Here is a 26,512-nt window from a genome sequence, read left to right on the forward strand (position 1 = left end):
CACCCCTAAGGGGACAAATTAACGCGAGCGAAATCGCGGGCAAAAACTAGTACAATATAAATTTACAGCAAATTGCGAATACGTTTATATCTTCAAAACTATTATATTTAATTATGTACACTACATAACTTTATAAAGACGATTTCAGCTAACAGAGCACTAGGGCAGGATGAGATAAATGGAATAACTTGTTATGGAACATGTATTGCCTATTTATTACCTGATATCTTTAAAAAGAGGATTAAGTTAATTCAATACGAACATGTCATATGAACATCCATGTATTATTAGAGGATTTTAATAAAGTAATAAAATTGAACACACGTATGTAGGTACTACATAAATTACAAATACATATCGACACGTGTGTGTAATTTTAACATTTTAATTTCATGATAAATCTAGAATTCTAATTCTTAGTTAACACTAAATTAGTGTTAGAACAAATATCGGTAGAGTTAGAATTAATTAATGGACACTTGTGCGCGGAAGTCCCGTACGGAACAAACTTCTGCAATCTAGTTCGTAGAAGCAATTAGTGGTAGATCTAGTGGTAGAACAGGATGACTAATGGTTGATGTTAGTCGAAAGATCAGAATAGAATAGAATAAATTTAGTATAACATCATCAACCCACTGCAGTCCAATGTCGTATATAGGCCTCTCCCAAGGCACGCTGCTGGGCACGAGATCCAGCCCTTAAGTTCCAGTTATTATCCGCAACCCTACATCGGCGTTTTATCTATTTGTGGAGCGTCCTACGCTACATTTGCCTATCCGTGGTCTCCACTCTAAAACACGTCTACTCCGAGCATCGGTTCTGCGCTAAATATAACCAGCCCACTGCCACTTTAACCTGTGAATACGAAGACCTATATCAGTAACCTTAGTTCTCTGGCGAATTACTTCGTTTCGGATTTGATCTCTCAGAGAAACTCCAAGCATATCTCTTTCTATAGCTCATTGAGGGACTGAGTCGATGGACCAGTCGTACTGCCAGTTTACACGTTTTGTCTATATAAGTCATAACAATGCTAACAATAACATACTCACACCAAACAAATAAAGAATTTATCAGTAAATGCAAGAACACAATGAACAACTGGTACAAAATAAACTATAATATATAGGTCATCTACTACTACAAAAGACAACCTGTTTCCAATATTTTCAATAATGGATATTTTTTTTCTAAATCCTAAAAGAGTCATGCCTTGGGAAAGTACTATGCCCAGCAGTAACTGCATTGGGTTGATGATGACGATTTTTTATGTAGGTACATACCTATAAAGTCATCAGATAACAATCGTCGACCATATACGTTTGCGGTAACCGTCTACCAACAGATGGGCCGTTTGTGAAAAAACAAAACGCATATAACCGCTTTGACCCGCGTAAAAAACCCAATATATTTTTTTATAAATATCGTGCGGGTATCGAACCTGCAACCGTCGGAAAGCGCGGTACTTTGCTGCTAATTGCACGAAAGTGCGCCTTTTTAGGCAGAATTAACAGGGCTTGACGCGATGTCAACGTCGATTCATCTAATTGTTTGTATAAACTGTGACGAACGATACAGCACGACATTACAAGTTTGTCACACTGTACTTGCAGTACCCCGTAGTTTGCTCGTAATATAAGTACTTGCACTGTAAAATAATGTTATTTAGTGTCGCCATGTGGATTGTTTACTATATTCTAATGTATGTATATTTTTATATTTCTCTTATTTTTTTTTATGTATTTGGAATGGGAAACAAGCTGACGGCCCTCAAGATGATCAGCTGTAACCGTCGCCTATATACATAAACAGCACAATGGACTTCACGTTATCATGTGACCCGAGATGTAACTCATGCGTTGCCATCCTAAAGGACCATGATGTTATGACTATTATCCTATAAACACTACAATATATAATTACAATTAAAAAAAAACTGAAATTAATTATAATTAATGTAGCAGTTTGGCCTGTGTGCAACCGTTCCCATCCCAAATGCTGTCACCATTACCTCATCTAATATGAAATTGTAAATAAAATTACAAGTATTTATTTACCTTGCTTAGTTCTAGATAACTTTCTTTCCATTCCCCTTTCCACTATATATGTAGCGCATTTTTCAGCAATTGCTGGAATCTATGTAAAACTTTCATACATATGTACAACTGGAATTACAATACCCTGGCGGTAGAGCTGATCTGATGAAATGGAATAAATGGTACTGGAAATTAGAATTTACGAAGTTTTAAATAATCCTATACAACTTTTTAGTTTATTTTGTCTAGGTGATTATAGTTAAGAATTAATTAGAATCTGATAAAAAAGACAAAGTCATCATAACTCGATATGTATGCTTATTTTTAAATATAATTATTTTAGTTTTACGTTAGTTTAGTTTCTTCTAATATTGATAGAATTCTGTCACCATTTGTGAAGCTGGAAAAGCTAGAGTTACATAATAAAATGACATTAATATGAAATTTTGTAATACAGAAATTTAAAAATATCATTAGGTATATAAATATGTAAAGCAAAAACTATGTACCCCTTTTTACAAAAATTACGGAGGATTATGAAATATCGCACACTTAGGATATAGAGTTTATATAGATGAGTACAGAAAGCTATTTCCTTTTTTAAAATAAGTAATAAAATCTATGAATACAATAAAAAAATATTGCACACACTACCAAGTATAATATTTGTCACACACCGGCATAAAAGTATAGTCTTAAACAATAGAATGAAAGAAAGAAAAAAATATTTATTAAAATAGATAGGTTAAACAATAGAACCTTATTATGTACATACCTATAATTTGATTTGATTATGGTCGAATCTCGACTATTGGCCGAGTACTAGTAACTATAAATATGTAATATTATCTTATCTGTGCTATAACCTAGTTTGTTTCGCTTTTGCATCGTAATATTTTTAATAGTGAGCGCACTTAAGATGAATTTTTCCCGCCCACTTAAACAAGACCAGTAAATATGTCTCGGTACCCATTAAAAGCACCAACATAGCGAATAAAAGAATTTCTAAAAATACGTAAATAAATATATAAATACATAAAAATAGTATAATTCGTTTCATAAACATTCATTTAATCTTACAGTTTATTTATAAATTCGTTACTTCAACTTTTGTCTGTTAACATTGTACTTTAAATCTATGTAAACCATTAATTATATCACTAATATATATTATCAAACTGATATAATTCGTTAACTACTCACCATTAATCACCACCTCCTGTCATCACATGGCGACCGTGACAGAAAAGCTGCATAAATGGATAAAGATCAGACTATACTCCTCGGGCCTCAATATTCTCAATATATTGTACGGTGGAAATTAATGTTCCTAGGCCATCGGTGTCCAATATCCTCAAATTAAGGTTCACCGCATACCTGTGCCTAAAATTGATTGAAGTATCCATAGATGGAAATATAAAGATTGAATAATAGGGTGCTAGCGGTCTACAAATGTTGTAGTGATTATTGTGCCGTGATTAGTGTCATTTTTTAATGACATTTTATACGTGTTTGGTGCAGTGAAAATATAATTAAGGGACATATTAAGGGGTATATAATATTTGATTGTGTATTTAAATTTAAGTCACTTATTTTGAACAGGTACTTCCTGTTTAAAATAAGGCAAACTGTGACAGGCCACTTACACAATTTTTGAAAGAATTTTATATTAGTGTGTGTATTTTAAAAATGACCGTGGAATTAACTACTACTACACGAAATTTAAAAATACTAAAATAAACGTAAAAATAGATTGTATTATGAAGACGTGGTCATAGGTTAGTATCAAAATAATATAATAGTATAATAAATTATAAATAAATAAATAAATTATATTAAATTGTTTATTTTGCAATGAATGTGGCACAGTGGTTATATAATGGGTACAGGGTTCTATACAGTCCGCTTCATGTGAAGAAATGCGAAATTATTATAATTATATTAAATTGTACCCCAGCATTATATGATAGCATATTACATTATTGTATTATACAATTTAAAAAAATATAAAAAAAGCTAACAATATCACCGGTAAGAGCTAGTTATATATTATTTCAGATTCATAACATTCGTCATAGCAACTACCAGTCATGCAGAAGTCAACAAACGTCAGAGACGGTATCTTATCTTCACAACGGGTACTCAATCTGGAGTAAGTATTTCTTATATTTAACTCAAATAGCAGTCGACCCCATGCGGTGGACCGACCAAGTCAAAGCAATTGTAGACGGTCCACTCCACGAGTGTACCAGAATGGTAGATAGTAGGGAGAAGTGGTGAGCTGTCATAAGGCGGATGATATCTGTCTCACACTCCAGTATATAATAACCATGGCCATTCGGTCAAGAACGTATCGAATAATAAGAAGAAGAAAATGAGAATCAAACTAATGTACCGTCTGATGGAAAGTTGTAACCGTCACCATAATTCGTAGAAGATTGCCGTCATCAGTACCGTCAGTGTTTCAATATCTTAGTTTTATAATATTAAATCATATATATGTCAATAAGATATTTATAATATGAGCCTAGTAGCCTGAAATAAGTAAATAATCATAATAATAAACCAATATAATAATAACACTAGAATAATTTACACTGCGCTATCTAATCTCAAGCTAAGCAGAACTTGAATTATGACATATAGAGAGATATTAAATTACACATAATAGAGAAAAATATATATATTTTTTTTGTAAATACATACATTTTGTATACACAGAAGCTACACAAACATTCATACTCATAATTGCAAATGCTTATATGGGCGAGGATTTGAATCCGCCATCATCGAAAGCAAGGCGGTCTGCTAAACCGACAGACCACTGGGGCAGCACCATGGACATTTGTCAACAAATGATTTTTTATACCCGTAGTTATCATCTTAACCTCGTGATACTGCTCCTGCATTTGTATAGAAGGTTTTATATAATAAAACTACAATATATTTCCAGGTATTTGCAACAGTATCGATTCCTCTGCACCCTGACAGTACAGTCAGCGTGGCTTGGTTCTTCGAAGCAAATTATTATACAGTCGCCAACGCAAGCTACTTGGACCCGCTTCTAGGAGACGTCGCTGTAAGTATTATCTCATTATGTTTACATTTTTTATATAGTGTAGGAGACAAACGAACTCGCGGCTATCTAACAAATAATCATAATATCTCAGGATAATACACATAGCGGTAACTGCTATAAATACATATGGTACATTTTTTGTAAATACACACATAATATACTATATTCTTAGGGCAAACTATCCAGCTAGGTAGGTCCAATTTTGAGAAAGAGATCAATCGTCAAATTCAACTCGGATGGGCAGCTTTCGCGAAGCTCCGATATATTTTCGATTCCGATTTACTTTCGTCTAAATTACCGCAGTGTCACAAGACGAAGGTTTACGACCAATGTGTGTTGCCAGTGGTGACTTACGGCATAGAGATGTGGTCGCTAACTATGGGCCTCATAAATAAGCTCAGAGTCACTCAGAGGGCAATAGAGAGAGCTATGCTTGGAGTTTCTCTGCATGATCATATCAGAAATGAGAAGTTTCGCAAAAGAACTAGCGTGAGCGACATAGCGCGAGCGAAACTGAAGTGGCAATGGGCAAGGCAGATAGCAGTTGGCCGAGGCTTTTGTTCGATAGTGGACGTCTTCCGGGCTGAAATTATGATGATAATGACGGTACATAGATAATGTACTATGCGAGGAACCCGCGGCCATCGAAAGTAATACGGTGTGCTAAACAACTAGATCATCGACGCCGTGATGACTTTGCGATTGAACTATCAAGGAAATTGTAGGTGAGTTGCCGTTGTATTAAGCAGAAGTGAGCTCTATTTTTGAAAATTTAATATCGCATTCGCAAATACCATTGCTAGAAGGCGACTCTACGATGTCATTTAAAAATTCACTGATAATTGTCATGACTCAATCGTTTACTATTTATTTATTATAGGAAAACTATATCTATAGTTAACATTTACAAGTTTCTTGTTCATTCTTCTTGTGATGAGTCTGCATTCCGAATGAGCGGTAGAATCAAAAAACTTGATTATATTAAGTTTATTTTGAATAAAGATTATTTCTATTTCTATTTCATATGTAAAAATAATTTAACAAACAAATAAGGCCACTAACATGCTTTCACAAATTGTAACAGTATGGTTTATTTATTTATTTCCATCCTCAAAAAACCTCATACATATGCCTTAACTAAATAGAGTTGTGAAACTCGTCATTACTACTTATAAAAGCAACATAAATCGATATAATAATGTATCTATATCTTTACCTTTATGTCACCCTTAACTGTAACAGCTTATAGAATAATAAATAATAAGCTGCTTAGTAGCTGAAATAGGTAATACTGAAGTTGAAGAGCGTCTTTTTATAAAGTCTATTTCTAAAGTCGGAAACTTTCGCATATCCGAAACAACGTAGCGTGTACCTAACTGGCAACCCTTTTATATGTAATTGGTCCTAAGGACTAGTATCCAGAGCTGTAAAATATAATAAGTAAAAAAACGTTATATATATATAAACATTTTATATCGAATGTAAATTATGTTTTTTTACTGCAGACAGCGAGAGATAGGAAGGAGAGAAGTGTGAACGGCCACAAAGGATTAACAAGAAGCTACATGTATCTTATTATTGAATCTATGCTGGAAAAGTAAGTACCTAATCTACATATTAATACGAGAAACAAAAACTTAGTATTCCTTTTACGAAAATTAAACGGATGAGATAGAGAAAAAGTGTAGAATTCAATTTTTTTTAATACTGAAAAACTACATTAAACATTAAAACACATTACACACACTACCATATATTTAACACACACACGCATATATAATCGTTTGTTTATTGTTAAAGTCTATGGTCAAATTAAAAATAGAATAATATTGTTTGTCTTTAGTATTATTTGTCTATAGACTTACTGAATGTTAAATTAATTATAGTCGAATTTAGACTCCTGGGCCAGGAACCACTCGTAGATATAGATATTTTTATATTGTATCTTTATCCATGAAGATCTATTACAGACTCATATGATATATCAAAATCCACCATCATTTCACTGACAAGAGACTCAGCTCTTATTCTTTTCAAATGATCTTGTACATCTTTACAAAACTACATGATATTTCTTTCTAAATTCTAAAAAGGAACGCAACCGAACATACCAAAAACTACTACTATTACCACAGATTAAAAATTACAAAACCCTTTAATTGTCATATCATTAACTCTACTGAGCATAAGTCTGGTCTATTACAGACTCTTATTATATGTCAAAATCTACCATTAGGTCGGAGTGCACTCTAGCTAAGAAACTTGGCTCTTATTCTTTTCAAATAAGCTTATACATGTCTACAAAAATATAACATTTCTTAATTCAAATTAGGAACGTAACGGAACCTACCAAAAACTACTACTACTACCACAGATTAAAAATTACAAACCCGCTTAAATATCATCTCATTAACTCTACTGAGCATACACAAACGTTCAATAGTTAACATACAAAAGTTACGCGGATGTATTATGCAAATAATGTAATGTGGATTTTGCGATTTATGAAATTAAATTCACCACGCTGAATGTTGGTTGATTCTGATTCCAAATGGAATTTGATTGCGGCACGACGCTCTGTTCCGTTTTCCAGTTCATTTACTGCGATTTCGTTGTAAATTTTTTTTGTATTCGAAATTAGAGATGGGATTTTTACTATTTTAATCACCTTAGTTTTCTTAGAGAATGGACGTAATATTCTATTATTTTTATTTATTATAACTTATTAGCTGATACCTATGTCTTCGTCCCTGTAGATTTAACTTTTTTTTTAATTAAATAAATTTTAAAAACTAAAAGCAGTCTAAATTACTGGTTATAACAGAAGCTATGCGAGTGAAAGTCTCATCAAAATCGGTCCATAATACATAAATTAGCATATAAACTCGGGACAGACAGACAGAATTACTTTCTCATTTATAATATTGGTAAGGATAAGGATGATAAGACTTGTCTTCAAATCTCATTCGCGATATTCCCACATATATATCACCCTTATGGCATCGAGATAGTTTACTAGTGTTGCCATAAATAATAATCGGTATTACATTTATTCCAATCGCCCTATTATAAGGAAATTGTATTAATCGGCAACTCTATCTGATAATAAGGTTATTTCTCCACAGACACGGCTACCCGGGCCGGGCGTGCTTACTCAGGGCTATTTGTGAGTCTGGTACTGCACAGTATCCCCACAACGGATTATTAGGCGATATCCTTCACCTTATACTTACGTAAGTATGTTATTACGATTAATTTGTTATATCACTAGGTTCTACCCTCGGCTTTGTCTGCATAGACCTGGTGAAAGGAATATTCGGTACTTTGTTTTCACGCAAAATTAAATACATGTAAATGTTTTGTATGTACCTCTGGGAATATTTGGTAGTATGGTAGTTTGCTTAAAGCAGAATAAAAATCATGTAAATTTTTTCTAGGTTATGGTTAAAAATGCATCACTCAAGTTTTATTATTGGCTGAGTGTGGCTTTAGAAAGATACTATTATCACAGATAATATCTATTATTAAAGTAACCTATTTCATTCTCCATCCAATATTCTACATTAATGCCAAATTTCATGATAATTTGTCCAGCCACTATAACATGTAAGAAACAAATAAACTGATAATCGCAATATCATTGTATTAAAAAAATCAAGCCAAACAACATGCTCTATACTGCATACATCTTGGCTGAATTTCCTAATGTAAACAAATTAATTAAAAAATCTGTTACAGAAAAAATAACAGTAATTAAATACTTTTATAATTTTATATATACTACAATATTAGGATCTTTATGCATAAATACCTAGTATATAGAAATATAACATAATATATACATATATATGTCGGAATTTTGTATAAAATGTTTAAGTATCTCTGTCAGGAGCAGATATTAGGTTTTTCATTTATTTTTTCACTTTACAGACCTTCAACATCTGTCTCCGAAGATACAATAGAAGATATTTTTTATGAAGCAGAATATTACGGCTTGGATAACAAGTGTCATGAATACAGTTTGGAATGTCCTGATGATCCTTTGGAATACATATCAGCACGGATTGATGATGTTCTCTAATAAATTTACTTCATAGGCGACAGACGTGAAAAAATCACGAATGAGCTTTGGCTGTACGAACACACTTCTTTGCTGTTTCTGAATTTTAAAAAAATAATTAATATTAGTTCTATTTCTGAAATACTGGACACATTTTGAAAATAGAATATTCCGTATTAGAATTGTCAGTTTTGCCGCCAATAAAATGGAATATTTACCAACCACATTTCTTTAGAATCATTTAAATTTAAAAAAAGAACTTTAAATTGGTTACTACTGAAAAATTTGAACAAAAAATTTCTTTTTTACTTCCTTTATAATTTAGGTAATTGGCGAAATACCACTAAAGTTTAGCTGTACGTATAATCCAAGTAATTGATCTTTTGTTATGTAGACAATAAACGTGGTATTATTTATTTTCGTTTTATTTATACTTTTGACTCACCATGCAAAACGAAATAACACTTAATGTATGATATTCTGAAGAGGTGTGGTATTTCCATCTACATATATTCCACAACTACGTGTGGTTATACAGCGTTCTCTACTACTCCAATTCTACTTCTTTTTTTTCGGTATTTTTCTAGATCAATCAAGACCTTATGTCACAAAAAATTCTGTATACCTAATCTTAGCTGGTGAAATAAAACCATTTAGCTCACTTTTTTTAAAAAATAATAAATAAAAGTCTCTAAGTAGTTTCGTAACAAGTCTCGAGCATACGTTCTGGGATCTGCTTTCAATCAGGCAGAGCGTTTGTTTTATTACGAGGTGCTCTCATAGCAAAAATACGTCACGGTATCGAATGAAGTAAAGAGTTTGAATTGACGTTGTTCCAAACTAAAATAAAATATTAATGTAATTACACATATTATAAGTTTAATTATTAAAATTATCTTATCTGTGATTTTACGAAGAAAATTAATATTATTTAATAAACTAGAAACCTTGATCTAACTTTAAAATTAAGTGAAAAATAAATCGTACTAAACCATAGACTATAAATTAAAATTTTGTCTAAGTCGTAAAACGATCACAATATTATTTTATCCTAAAATCTACCGTTATTTACTTAATCTAAAATATGCACTACTAAACTCTCATACTACAAATATTGCCTTTAGCAACATCGTATAATCTGGTAAACTTTGTTGTACAAACAAATATTAACTTTAATGGGAGTGCATAAAATACACATTTCAATTGTTGTAACAGCATACCGGGCTTTAGTACACAAAATCGGCAACGTCGACAATGCAATGCGAACGTTGAAAACAAGACCTACAGCTTGCCATATCGCTTACTGTAGCATGACCATACTGTTATTTATCCTACTCAGTATTTCCCAACAAGTAGTCAGCGGATTATCTATGGCCAGCTAGAGCCAATAACAGTTCGTATAAGATTTAAATTTTCGAACTTATAATTCATTCTAATTTCAAATTTTTGGGTAGCCGGTTGAAGATATGTAGGTCATCGAGGTCTCAATGTTACATGTTCTCTTTTTGAATCTATAACAATTGTGTTTATAGTTTATTATTATAAGGATTAGGAAGTTTTAATTTTATGATCCCAAATAACAATATACATTAAAATAGCAGAGCATGGCCATATAATTATTTATATTACACAGTAGTTCCCAACAGACAGTCAGCGGATTACTGATGGTCAGCTAGAGCTAATAACAGTTCGTAAATTCTAATTCTAAATTCAAATTTTGGTTAGCCGGGAGGTTATATTATGTACGTGAACGAGGTCACAATATGGCATGTTCTTTTTTTAAATGCATACTAATTATGTTTATAGTTTATTATTTTGTAAATTACGAAATTTTATTTTTTAATCTTGTGATCTCGGTAACAACATTTATTGATAATCTTTATTTTTTTAAATAAAGTGTCGAGCGATGGTTATTGCCTACATCATTATACATGACGTAATGTAGTGTCGCTACCTAATTTATTTGTTTCCTATAGTACCTAGGTAGTGAGTATACAGGTGTAATTATGTTTCCAGCTTCATTCTTAGCGATTTGTGTTTACATATTGTAGTAGTATTCCCAAGCACCAGCCTCGCACGGTAGTTTATAGTTTTTTTTTTTTTTTTTTATATAAAAATAAAAATTAGTTGTTGTATTGACTATTCCCTTACTACCTCCCACTACTTACCCGATAAGGTGGGATATTCTTGTTACTGCGCTCATTTCTGTGTTTTGCCGAAGCCTCCGCACGTCTACAATATACGAAGCTACTATCAACCTGGGGAGAAGACGAAGGAACGAAGACAGCGAAGAAAACATTCAAACAAGAAAATTACAAGAGACTCTGAAAAAAGAAAAATCTTCGTGTAATTTATTCATCGGAGAGTGAATCTGAAGGTAGAAAATTATAAAGTTGATGCGAGCTTACCATACTGGGTATTCTCTGTCAACCAAAAAGGTGATACGATTTTACCATACTGGGTATTCTCTGTCAACCAAAAACGTGATGCGAGCTTACCATACTGGGTATTCTCTGTCAACCAAAAACGTGATGCGAGCTTACCATACTGGGTATTCTCTGTCAACCAAAAAGGTGATGCGAGCTTACCATACTGGGTATTCTCTGTCAACCAAAAATGTGATGCGAGCTTACCACACTGGGTATTCTCCGTCAAGTAAAAATGTGATGCGAGTTTACCATACTGGGTATTCTCCGTCTAGTAAAAATGTGATGCGCTTACCACACTGGGCTTACCACACTGGGTATTCTCCGTCAAGTAAAAATGTGATGAGAGCTTACCATACTGGGTATTCTCCGTCAAGTAAAAATGTGATGCGGGCTTACCACACTGGGTATTCTCCGTCAAGTAAAAATGTGATGAGAGCTTACCATACTGGGTATTCTCCGTCTAGTAAAAATGTGATGCGAGGTTACCATACTGGGCATTCTGTGTCAAGTAAAAGTGTGATGTAAGCTTACCACATTGGTTATTTTCTGTCATTATCTAAATTCAATGTTTTATATTCTCTAGGTCTTCATGTGTGGATGTGCAAAACGACGAGATCGATTTTAATCCACAAAGCGTTAGTTCAGAACGGCTATATAAACCAGAGCATCGGTCATTCGAGCCTATTATTACCGTTGCACTCCAATCCTGTCATGACAACGATGTCTTCATCACCACAGTCAGGACCATCTGCACCACCACAAGAAAATATAGGTACAGAAGATGAGGTTATCCATGCCGCAGACATACTCGCCATTCTCGAGAACGCGCCAAATCAAAAAAAATATATATATTAAAACCTATAAACAATGAGAGTCGTTTGTTGTGCGACAGCTACAAATTAGAAACAAAAATCCGTTGTAATTGCATCTGTTAATAGTGGACTACATATTAATAAAGATACATTGATGATACTTCTGCTAATAGTTACGTGTCTGGAGAGAACATCGCTAAAAAAAATTTTTTTTTTGAAGGTAAAAAAAAAATCAAGCGGCCATGAGAAAAAAATCTAAATAAACGTTTTAGTATGAAATACTTCATTAATAAAGATCATACATCCAAAAACAAGTTAAACTTCAGAGCCCTGCATCTGAAGACATCCAACTTTTGCAATGCAACCGAAGCCACCACCGCGACCCGTAGCCAGCAGGCGCGCAGGCGCAGGCGCAGGATCCTTACGAGGTACACTATGCATCCCGTTTGAAACATTAATATACACCGTGCCACGGTGGAGTGAGAACAGTTAAAACGAGACATTGCTTGTCTGACGTGTGCCGGCTATACAATAACGTTATACTCCGTACCGACACAAAACCTCCAAGTGTCTACCCAAAAACACTAGAGGAATCGATAGATTTCAGTGATGCTATATACAGGACGGTTTTTATGAAATAATGTAATCTCAGAGTGCTGTCATGAACCAAACTAATTTATATCCAGCGTAGTTATATCATAAAAACAGATTTATTCTAAATTAAAAAACATTATAGAGATTTATAACAACCACACACTTTTAGTTGGAAGAGAGATAGAATTTCTTAAAATTAGTGATGGCATCCATATGATATCATAGCATCCGTTGATATAAGTATATGCTTTCAATTAATATTGACAATCACGAAGAAAGTATTTACGCTTTAAATATGCCGATAAATTATATGCCACCGTGTAGAACTAATTATTAAAATTAACTCATAGTTCAGCTATCCATACAAATATATAATAAAATACCACAGGTAATTCGAGAAATTAAATAGATTTAAAAAAGAATACACCAATGGCTCGTTAAAAAACTGTTATTCAAATTTGCGGGAATTGACCTGACATCTGATATTATTATTTATAATGTAATTTAATTGTAAAAGTAATTGTTATGAATTGTAATTTGCATGCCCCCTGAATATGAGCCGAACATTGTACTATTGTTGTAAATGTTGAAGCAAATAAATTATCTATCTATCTATCTATCAATTCAATTGATTACTATTTGGCCTGTGTACAGCCCCATACATATTGTGTGTGAGATTGTTGTTATGTAATATAATACCAGTTATGTAATATTTAAGTTCCAGAACGTTAGTGTCTGTAATTTACTTGTTTTGGCCGTTCATATGCTGAATGTTATTCTAATGTCAATGATACCACTTGTATTTTCCAATCACTACTTATTTAATAATAATAATAATAACAGTATAAATAATGGTAATAATAATAAAATTAAGAAATAATAATAATAATACAATGAGCTTGCACCCATCTCTGGCGCTCTTCAAAAACGCAAACGATGGACACTTGAAATGAATTTGTTCATATTGCGAACTTACCTTCAACTCACTGCATTAGACACTGACACAAAAAACTACTTGGAACCTTTACATCTAAAGTTTATTGAAAAATACCCTAATATGCATGTCAGTCGAACACATGCCGCATGGCTAGAAAGTTTCTACAGACAGATTAGGCCTACATTTGTATTATGGTATATCCACCTGAAATAGAACATTGTTATGTACTTGGCATATTTATAACCTATTTACATACCAAGATTACCGGCGAAAGTCGAGAAAAATAATATAAAAAAATATAATATATATATATATAATATATATATACCTACCCATCACTCCGTGTGAATTGCCCTTGGATTTATTTTTAACTTAAGACGAAAAATACAATTAATGAAAACAAGATATCAATTTTCATAAATGCAAACAGAGTTAAAATTGGTGGATGAATGTTTCATCCACCATAAACTTCTAGTTCGATTCAATAATTTTCTGATCTCTAATTGCAAAATAATTTTGTGTAGACATATTTTCTGACACGTCAGGTACCGGTTGGGGAATGTTCTGTGGCAATAAAAAATCGAATGGGTATTCGAAAGATAACAAACGTTCACTACACATTATAAAATAAGAAATTTATTATTTGGTTTAAAATTATATGCTTAGAATAGATAATGTAAAATGTGCAACACCTGAGGGTGTTTGGTGTGTCTTAAATTACAGATACAAAACAAATCTTCCAATTGCATGAGAAGCGTAAAATAATTAATATTAACATTATTATTTATATGAACACTACAATTTTTGAACTGAGTAGAAGTTAGCCGATTCTTGCTTTTAGAAATACAGGATAAATTAGTGATTTTATTGATTTGCAAGTCATATGTATAGTATAAAAAAAAAAATCCAGAAGCATTTGCAGTTGATGCATTTTCAATTTCTTGGTAAAAATACTCATTTTTTTACTATTTTTATTTTCCACCATTTGTATTAATTCGGAAACTGATTCTAGAAATAATAAATGCCAAAGCAGAAAATTTAGCAGTCGTACTATAATACTAGATAATAATATACTGGAGCCATGGTTTACATTTCACAAATCTCCTTTCAAACGATCCCATAATCTACGCTGCAGTCTGTAAATGGTAGCCGCGAGAATGTCATGAAGGTTTAATTAAAAGGTCCTTATCATCAAGATATGTAAAGATAACGCTTGCAAGAAAACACATAAGGACCTCAAAGCCTAACAGTTTCAACCTATGTTAAAATCGTGTTTCTACAATGAAAAGGTCGAAATTTATCCTGCAAGATGTGTTTGAGTGCATATCTAAACAAAACACACAGTTAATGAAAATCTAATTGTAATAATTTATTCATTAGTCATAAAAAACCTCATAACAATGTTTCTTGTTAACGGATGAGTCAATGGGTTAAGGATTGTCTGCTACATAGTAGCATGGTTACCGCTGTATTCATCGCGCATAGTACACCATGATGTGTACGTTCCACGTCGGCGGCCAATAGACTTAGATAGATACTTAGATAGCCAATAGTCAACGTAGATGTAATTAGAAAAACTGCAGGCGAGATACATTCTACCTTAATTACTACTGTAATTAACAGAACAATGTGTTATGCATGCATATTATAACATAATAAAAGTATTGTGTTATAATATGCATGTTACCTTACCTATTTACATTTTTACATTTTCCGCACACTTTATTGACAATTCTCTGAACATCCTACAATATGTAAACACAAATCGCTAAGAATGAAGCTGGAAACATAATTAAAGATCAAACGAACTTACCAAGTGAAGTTCGATCATATATATATGTGACAGCTTCATTCTTACGATTTATTCACACCCACCCACTTAATGCATTCATATATGTATATACTTATGTGCGTATTGTAAAAATCGAATAATTTAGCTGAGGTTCTTTCTAATATCCCAAACCCGGACAATAAAGTGAGAAGTGTGAAGCGAAAAATAAAATAAAAACTACATAAAATTTGAAATGAAAACTTTACTTTAAACAAAATGAGCGCAGTAACAAGAATATCCCAACTTATCGGGTAAGTAGTGGGAGGTAGTAAGGGAATAGTCAATACAACAACTAATTTTTATTTTTATAAAAAAAAAAAAAAAAACTATAAACTACCGTGCGAGGCTGGTGCTTGGGAATACTACTACAATATGTAAACACAAATCGCTAAGAATGAAGCTGTCACATAATTATGATCGAACTTCACTTGGTAAGTTCGTTTGATCTTTAATTATTGTACTACATTAGCAAGTTCATTTGGTCGTGTACTACATGGCTTATTAGAAACGGGAACACTCAACGCGGAGTCGTAGTGCCGACTGACTTTGAACTAAAATCGAAATAATGTGGAGACGTCAAGAAATGCAAGATTGCCGATTGTTCACAGAAATATTATAAGTACATGTAGGAACAATTTTACTAATATTATAGACGCGAAAGTTTATGAATATGGATGAATGGATATTTATTACTTTTTCAGGCAACAATAACTGTACTGATTTTGGAGAAACTTTACAATAATATAGCTTTATACATCAGAATAATACATAGGCTGTAATTTAAAAGGTTTTTATTTAAATTGGTCGAATTATAATGATATATGTCAAGCAAGTGTGATGCAGGTGAAGTTACGTGAGTCTGGTTGTTGTTAATAATAAATAGTAGTAATTTTATCTTTCAAGTGATGGCCGGTCATACTTAACGCAATTCCAATTCAGTACAAATCAATGATCTGTTTAACTGCACTCAGCGATTTCTTGTTTATCACGATGCAGATACTACGATGGCCTATTTGATACAATTTTACCATGCTGGACATTTATAAAAAAAAACTACTTTTGAATTTAGAATAAAAAATAAGTAAAGCAACTTTTGAATTTAGAATTAAAGCATGTCTGGTTGTACTTTTAGAGCAAATGAAAATGATCAGTATTACTATACTTATAGTAATTATTTTTGTTATCAATATTAAAATTAATAATTCAAATACATCATGAACAGAATACTTTAAACGACCTCGGTGGTTGAGCAGTTTAGCACACCGCTTTACATCCGATGGTCTTGGGTACGATTCCTCGCATGATGCAAATATTCATGAGTATGATTGTTTATGTCAAGTATTCTCTGGTTGCTATGTATATTAAGTATATGTTCACAAAATAGAAATATTTATATCAGTCTTCTAGTACCTACCCATAAGCTCTGCTTTGCTTGGCGCTAGATAGAGCTATGTGAATTGTTGTGGATGACTATTATTATTATTATTTATCCAAGACGCTAAAAATAAAAATACGGGTATATTACACTTCTAAATTGTTAATTATGTTGATACATTACAACATATTAAAACAAAAATATTTTTAAAGTTATCATATCACATGGCAACATTAAAAATAAAAGCCCGTATAACTTGCCAGCCTCAAAAAGTAATGGACAAGTGTTGACATCATCACAAGTGCTGTTGACTTCGGGAAATGTGCTGCCATACGCGACGCGGAAAATATATGTTCTCATTACGTAACCATTTTATTTCCCTATTTTCTGGCGTTTTGAAAGTCATGGAGCGGAGCGCTCAGGAAATCAAATGTAAACAATATATTTACAAAATAAAACGACTGTTTATTAACATTCTGTATAGACAATAATAAATCGTATGCATATATAATTTAGGTCCAATTTTAGAAATTCAAATAAATTATATTTTTATTGCTCGTAAAATTAATTTTGTAAAAATATTGTTAACATTTCTCGGTTATCTATGTGTGTGTTATGGGTGTGTATACGTGTATGTTGTATAATATGAATAAATAATTATTTACTTGTTTATTTTAATAAATAGATAAACCTGGACAACTTACATATTGCCAACTAGTGTAAAAATACGCAGAAGAATTTGAATGGTACTAAAAAAACCCAGTACAATGGTGCTCGATTTTCCCCGTAATAAGGTGGAGAGACTCGCAGATTATGGTACTAAGACACCTAAAACTTAGTTGCTTAGTTTTGTTTTTTATCTCATCAACTTCATCATCATCACCATTTTAAACCGGAAGACGTCTACTGCTGAACAAAGGCCTCCCCCAAAGATCTCCACAAAGATTGGTCCAGCTCTGCTCGCATCCATCGACTTCCAGCGATTTTGACTAGATCATCGGTCCACCTCATCGGAAGCCTTCCCACGCGGAATTTTCCACTCGAGGACTTTACTGTCCCAACGGCCATCTGTCCAATATGCCTTGCCCATTGCCACTTCAGTTTCGCAATTTTTCGGACTATGTCGATCACTCTGGTTCTTCTATGGATCTCCTCAATGATTCGATCACGCAGAGAAACTCCGAGCATAGCCCTGTCCATTGCCCTCTGAGTGACTCTGAGCTTATTCATGAGGCACATAGTTAGTGACCATGTCTCTAATACATACTAATACAGTAGTTAATCATAAAAAAAATTAACACAAGTAGACATGCTCTTGAATACAACTACACGTATCTACAATTGTTCGTATCATAGAAAATCGAACTTGCGATTATTGGAAAATTGAGGCAATACGCTAACCACTGAATCATTGGCTTCATTTTGGTTATGTTCTGATACATTGCGTGTCAATACAATATTTTTCTTCGTTACTTTCTTTTCTGAATAAGTATTTTGATCGTCAAAGGCAACCAAAATCACTCAGTTCGTAAGCCACGTGTATAGTCCCCCCAACGACACCCACTGAGCGGGTTTTGTCACGTAAATTGTACGATTACGTATGTCAAGACGGCGCAAAGCCAATTTGCGTGTCGCTACCTCGATAAATCTTGCTGATGTGCAATTATGTTTATTTATATTTTGAATTTTATTGGCAAAGGGGTAAATTTCAAATTGATATACCCATAGGTACTGTACAAATGACGTTTAGATGTCGGTTATATTTAAATGTAAGCATGTACTCGTATCAATTAAATGGAATGTTTATATTTGCCAAATGAAATTCGATCTGATTACGAAAATGTTTATTAGTGTTCAAATTTCAATTTTTTTGTTTTTACTTTTTAATTCTATTAATGGTTTGTTCAAAGAAATAACATTAAGGAATCATTACATAGTAATCAGTATAAAACAAAGTCGCCACCACATTGTTCATTTATATCTGTTAGATTACGCTACTGATTTTAATACATAATGTGATCCAAAACAAAGGTTTATATGTAATACATGCGTGTATAGAATAAGAGAGATGAGAAATTCAAAGATTTGTAATGTGTCCGTGCAAAGTCAGGATAGGTCTCTAGTTATAAGCCTGTTGATATTTTTCTGTTTACTATACGAGTATAGGCAGATAAAAGTTTCCTTTTTTTTGTAACAGAAATGGCAAATTAGCTGACTCTTGACTCAGCTGAGCTCTCCTGGCTCTCTGATTATCAGTGGCAACTTAATTATTAAGTATTAGTATATTTCGTCATTGTGTCTGAATGATTATGATACTCAGTAACATTTTATTTGTGTGAATACAATATAGTGATATTGTATTCACACAAATAAAATGTTATATAGGAATCTATATAGCGATTGTATAACCGTCGTGCTCAGCTTCTTGCTGATTTTTCTTTATTAAAACTACTATTACAAATTTGGTTCAAAATAAAGAATAATAATCTTTATAAACTGTTCACAAGGAATCTTACAATGCAAATAAATTTTATTTAAATGGCCTGTATTACAGGTCTCCAGGAACTCTCTCCGACTTACAGTACTGTACTGTGTAATACATCATTAAAAATATAAATAATTCTGTTTGTGTGATGAAGTTATACAATTTCTAGTTAGGTATGGTGTATCTGAGTTAGTGGCGTGTGTGTATGTATGTGTGTGTGTGAGTGTATGTAAATAATATTTAAAAAATGCTCGAAATTTTGTAATCGTTATTTCTAACATAAAATGGGCAAAATATAGTTCTACTTGTTATAAGAAATATATCTATTCTTTCAATATAATAGGTAACACTACAATTTTCGATATTGATATCAAATATCATGTAAGAAAGTACGACATTCGTCATGATCAGATTTTAAGGTCACATCGTGGTTAAGTTAATTAACACCTGAACTGGTACGATTTTCCAGACAAGCTTCTGTCACATAACGGGCACCAAGTACAGTTTGTACAACAAAATAGGGTGAAACCTCAATATTTAGTTATTAACTGATTTTTTAGATAGATTTTTTTTAGATAGATATCGTTTTTTTTTTAATTAATTAAAGAAAAGAAATTCATACTAAAATTCTATAACCTAGGATGACTCAAAAGTACTTGAAACTGAGTTTTCATCCTGGTAGGTTACCACATGTCATAATGAGATGATAAATTTATTTTAAAATTTATGATTGTCTACGCTTAAGTTAACAATTGGAAAGTAATATTTATTTTTATTTCTTTTTTCTCTTTATTTTGGTAACAGCCAGTAATATAAATGTACATATCAACGTTTTTTTACAATATATTGTACATTGAGTACCAAAAAATTATTTATGTATATATATTTCATAGCCTATTTACTAACTCAAATGAATTATTATTGTATCTTAACAAAACAGTAAAAGAACTATTTAAAATTATTACATACAATATATTATATATTTTTTTTTATTTGTGTGAAACAAAATTTAAATATTAACCTTAATAACTAGGATATAAAGTACATTTTTATAGTTTTAATGTAACGAGAAAAGAGACATTACATTGACTTCTTAGTTCTCGGAAATAGAAGAAGAAGGAATAGAAGAACTGCATAAGAGAAACCACGATCCTCACACGACAGTCATGTCTGTATATAGCCATTCCCCACCAGGTGAGCCGCCAACTAGTTTGCCATTCGAGTTTAATAAAAAAAGGAGGAATCTCCCGCCGCACATTTGTTTAGCGAGTAGCTGATAATTTCAGTCGGATCCAGTTCACGGTTCGGTTTCTGGTTCAGTTAGTATTCTATAGTTATACATAAAGTGCAGTATTCTATGTGATTATACAATATGAAGTGGTTTAAAGTGATTATATATATGTAAGTATTCCTTCATTTCTGTTTAAATCTGTACCTACTAAATAAAATTTAAGTTTTTATTTGTAATTTCAATTTAACATCTTTTTAATATATATCTACGTATGAAAGTATATACGAGTACGTTACTAACAATTAATTAAATACTCACATTACTTTTTTTTATCCGTGTCTCTGTCTGTTTGTTGCTAATCTACTGATTATGACAGAACTTTTACTTGTATATAGCTATAGCTAATGTTATAAGGAATAACTAGGCTACTTTTATTTTAGAAATTTTATTTATAGTACCTAATAAAAAAAAGTTAATTTTCACCCAGCTGTCGTCAAAGTCGTTGACATGTTTGTAAAATATATATGTAGATGATAAAATTATATAAACATTATAAATACATTGATTAAGAAAAAATCTAAATATATTTTTTCATGTAGATCTATTACATACTCTTGTCAAAAATACCGTCAGTTTGAAATTATTTCGAGATGAGAAGAACTGACAATTATTCGGACGTATTCTTTTCAAATAAATGTTGTACATGTTTATAATAATACAGATACATTTTTAAATTTGAACTTGAATAATAGATAGTAGCTGATTCTCAGACCTAATGAATATGCATATAAAATTTCATAAATCGGTTAAACCATTTCGGAGGAGTATGGTAGATAACGTTATGACACGAGAATTTTATATGTAAGATTTATCGGTAATATAACAATGATTTCGATATCGATGCAAGTGTAAATCAGGTAGTTTAGTGGATCTGAAGCAGTGCAGCAAATAAAATAGTTTAGTATTGACACGTCTTATGCAAATCGACTAAGCGATTTAACCCGTGCCAGGAATAACAATGTAATCTTATTATTTCTTGATTTAAAAAGTATCGTAGAAATTGGAATGAGAGGTGTTTGTGTTTTGCGAGAAAAGTGAACGCGAAGTAAACCAATCGTAAGATATCAGTTCTTTTTTAATTAAAAAAAAAACTTCAACTAGAAATGTCATTTGCGTAGTAGATTTTGTATACCGTCTCCTATTTTATAAATAAAGATTACTAATAAAAATGACCAATTATGTGTAGTTTTAGAATTAATTTTACGATCTAAACTGTAGCAGTTTATGATTTAAATTACACGATCAGACTAACTTGTATTTTAATGCTGAACTACGCCCAAGATTTTTGCATACATCTTTTTTGTTTAAAAGAACTATTTAAATCTATTTTCAGCCAGCCATTTTTATCTTTCAACGAGACTAACGAACAGTGTTTTATTTTTAATATGTGCACGTATTACTGTTTCAGGGCACTTCTATGCACTTGCTCCTCATATAAGAGCGATAGACAGAGAAGAGGTCTTATATTTCCACCTACCAGTCTTTATGGGGTAAATATAATAATACTAGAAAGACACGAACTTCTCGACACCAAATTGTAGCGCGATGGTTATCCTCATCACTGTAGCGTTATATATGTTGTGATGAGGTGGCGCTACATAATATATTATTTATTGTAGTATGTAGGTAGTGAGTGTACCAGTAAAATGATTGCACAATTTATTGTACATTATTAAGTTTATTGTTCGTATGCTACATGGCTTATTAATACTTTCTTTTCCCTATCTGACGTACGCCGGTGCACGAGCGCCTCTTCACCATATTGTTGATGTATTTAACACCAAATTTCCTGATTTAGATATATTTGATTTGTCATACTTTACCCTATTAGACATATTGGTTAGAAACCAGTAAATAAATAATGTATATAATAATAAGAGTACCATAACATAAGTATTAACCCGTGGATATCTGTATTGGTTTTACTATTATTAATTCATATCTATGTACTTATATACATACTACATTGTGAAACTGTTTGTATCCCAAATAAAATAAAATTAAAATAAAATAATAACGCGTACAGTCGACGACATGAATTCACTGTACGGGTCCCTGTCCCTGTGTTGTGCCAGACAGGGAAACTCCGAGCTGTTCCTGGGACTTGTGAGCCTGGTGTACGTTTAAAGGGCCCCTTTTCCGACGCACGTCACCGCTCATGTTTCTCTCCCTGACCAGCCAAATCTGTTAGTAGCCTGCTAGTGCAGCTTTATATATACGTTCTAGTATATAACCCACTGCAGTTCTTAGACAGGCCAAAAACTTGGAGAAGGACATAATCGAAATATTTTTTGTGTAATTTTATTTAAAATAATGAAATTAATACATTTTGTAATATATAGTTATATTTATCAAACCGTACTTAAATATGTTTTTAAAGAGTTATTTATTAATGTTACTATTTATTGTATTTATTATTTTCTTACGGCTATATCTTTAAAAATAAGTTTCTAAACATTATGTTATTATACTCTTATATATATTTCTATTTGTATCGATTTTACTTTTACAAAAAACATATAAATTTCATAATTTAAAGATTCGTATTACTATTTTAAGCGTATATGATGAGACAGCTTTCCGAATGAAAGTTATATTAAACAAATTATTATGTCTATTCAAAAGTGCTTAATTATAAGTTTATTTTAATATAGACTTTACTATTTATTGTATTCTGGTGTCTATATAATACAAATGTATACATATTAGTTTATGTAATTATATTTCCTGTGTGGGAAACATTAACGAGTTTTTATTCATTTCATTTATTCTTACAGATTCTCATTAAGAAAGTGTTAGATACGTAAAGTGATAATATAAAATTCTTACCTTTTCAGACATTCGTAGCCATCGCAGTGCCAGTAGATATTCCTGATAAAAATGTTTTCGTCTCCTATAACTTCGAATCGAATTACAGCGTTGTCACCAACATCACGCAAATAGACGAAGTATTGTTCCCCAATTTACCGGTAAGTCTACTTATCTAAACTTATGTTATAAAGAGCCTAGTGGCCTAGTGGGTCCCTACCTTGAGTTTCACTCAAGAGGTCTTGGGTTCTCTGGTTGACATAAAAGATAACTTGTGTCAGATTTTACTTATGGTTTAGCGTTGTGGCCACTTGTAGCATACTGCCTTACTTTGGTCTCAGGTTTCATTCCTCGCACAATGCATACAGTTTGTATACTATATATATATATTACGTATATATTTACAATATATCAGTTGTCTAGTACCCATAATATAAACTTTTTTTAGCTTCTGGAGATCTAATCCCAAGCTAAGTAGGATAGATCTATGGTTGTTATTAATATTAATTAAAAATAGTAAATAATTAAAAACAATATATTTTTTTAAATAATTACTTCTCAATACTTACAGATTATCGGTTCACGTCAAAGCCGCAGTATCACCAGGGAACTCGCTTATATGGTTTTAGAAAATCGTTTCAAAGAGTGAGTATTGTTTTAATTCTGTAGAACATTTTCTAACTATGTAACTGCAATTTATGAAAGAGAAATGTATATTAATTAAATCATTAAAGTTAAGTAATTTAATCATTGTTTTAAATGGAATAAAAATTTAAAGTAATTTACACGCCTATAATGTTAAATACTGCTGAACATTTGTTATTCTTACTAATATTATAAATGCGAAATAACTCTGTCTGTATGTCTACCTTTCACGTAAAAAACTACTAAATCGCTTTAAATGTAATTTGGTACACATATAGTCTAGAACCTGTGGAAGGACATAGGGTACCTTATAATGCAAATAATGCGGTTGTAATGGAAGGCGAAAGATACGCTTGAAACTTACTTTTAGGCAGTTGATTAAATATGACATTCAAAATTTGCAAAAATATTACCCTTAAGGGAGTAAATAAAATAGGATATGAAAGTTGGATTAGATTATTGCTTTTTTTTCTTTATTTAGTCAAGCTTATAGTAGATAAGACACGGACGAAATCACGGGCACAGCTGTTTATATATATATATACGGTTATGGCTATATTTTATGTATATACAAATACCAATATTTTGTAAATAACCATTCATTCACTCATTCATATATTTATTCATTCATGTCTTTTTTAGTTTCACTAGAGTACCAGGTTCTCTTTTCTGTCCACTTAATAAGTATTTTCACAATCGACTTTGATTTGTACAAAAGCAACCATAAAGTAAATATACCAATTCATTTTGTTAATGGACTCGGAAGCAAGAATGGAGGTTAATTCCAGAGACATTCACGACCATTCATATTATTTACTGTGTTTGTCTCTTTCATGTTTACTATGTTTTTTTAATTCAAATTCAAACTATCATTTATTCTAGCACATTTTAGCCGCTTATGAACCTCAAATCTTTTGTATTATCATTTTTCCCCACCGTTTGTGCATATACCAATATTTTGTAAATAACCATTCATTCACTCATTCATCTATTCCTTCATTCATGTCTTTTTTAGTTTCACTAGACTACCAGGTTTTCTGTCCTCTTAATAAGTATTTTCACAATCAATTGGATTTCCTGTGATTTCGAATACAAAAGCAACCATAAAGTAACATATGGTCCGCTGACACGACGTTAACTTCGTGCCATTCATTTTGTTAATGGACTCGGAAGCAAGAATGGAGGTTAACTCTCCAGAGACAGCAGCACGACCGTTGGAAAATAGTGGTATTAACATGTTACTGTGTTTGTCTCTTTACCAGTCCATTTACTATGTTTTTTAATTCAAATTCAAATTTCATTTATTCATGTAGCACATTTTTATGAATATCAATTTTTTTGTATTATAATTTTTTCCCTACCGTCCAGTTTAGCATATAAATTTGCGCTAACGGTTTACGCTGGCGGGACACCAGTGGAGGATAATAATATGAGCATGAAGTCAGGTCAGTTAGCCCATCGTGATAAAGTTACTGGGAATTTATCACGATAGTGTTCAGGTGGAACGACGTGAACGCCAACCTGACATGGTACATTGATAACAATGGGGTATTGCATTACTAACGATCCTCTTCCCCGTCAACTATGTACTTCCAATAGTATTCTCAATAAAATTTGGAATAATCAGTACCTAATACAAATAATACGTTTTCATGTTTATAATCCCACTTATGTTAGTGTTTTCTGTAAATACAAACTACCAAATGGCACGAATTTATAATAGTACAATAATAAATTTATAAAAATAACTTTTTAACTTTCTTTTTTTTCAGATACGGCATGAGCGGTAAAGCGTGCATGCTGAGGAATATCTGCGAAGCAGCTGAAACTCCACTACATCACAATGGCCTTCTAGGTCACATCATGCATATTATATTCACGTAAGAAACTCATTACCTTGTATCTTTCGCGTACACTTTGATGGTGGAATGAACTTGCATTATTTTTTATGATTTTTAACACCATTAATCAATTTCCAGACCATCATCATCTCGAGAGGAGGGAATCGATGACCAGTATTATGCAGCCGAATTGGAAGGGCAGAAAGGAAATTGCGACCGATATCTAGACGATTGTCCCTTCAGCTTGTTCGACATTATAACACGATTAGTTGAGATAAAAGACTCGTGA

General features: G+C 32.1%; 1 protein-coding gene across 1 annotated transcript; it reads left to right on the forward strand.

Annotated features, from left to right (window-relative positions):
- The first annotated feature begins 1,658 nt into the window (after window positions 1-1,658).
- Window positions 1,659-26,512, forward strand: LOC131855050 (uncharacterized). Its single transcript, XM_059206262.1, has 10 exons — window positions 1,659-1,702; window positions 4,095-4,188; window positions 4,990-5,119; window positions 6,625-6,712; window positions 8,241-8,348; window positions 22,338-22,419; window positions 23,767-23,898; window positions 24,309-24,382; window positions 26,155-26,262; window positions 26,362-26,512. Exons 1-10 carry the CDS (start codon window positions 1,659-1,661, stop codon window positions 26,510-26,512), a joined length of 1,011 nt encoding a protein of 336 aa, XP_059062245.1.

Source organism: Achroia grisella, unplaced genomic scaffold (assembly GCF_030625045.1).
Source record: "Achroia grisella isolate CSIRO2021 unplaced genomic scaffold, CSIRO_AGI_Agris_v1 utg1295, whole genome shotgun sequence".
NCBI lineage: Eukaryota > Metazoa > Arthropoda > Insecta > Lepidoptera > Pyralidae > Achroia > Achroia grisella.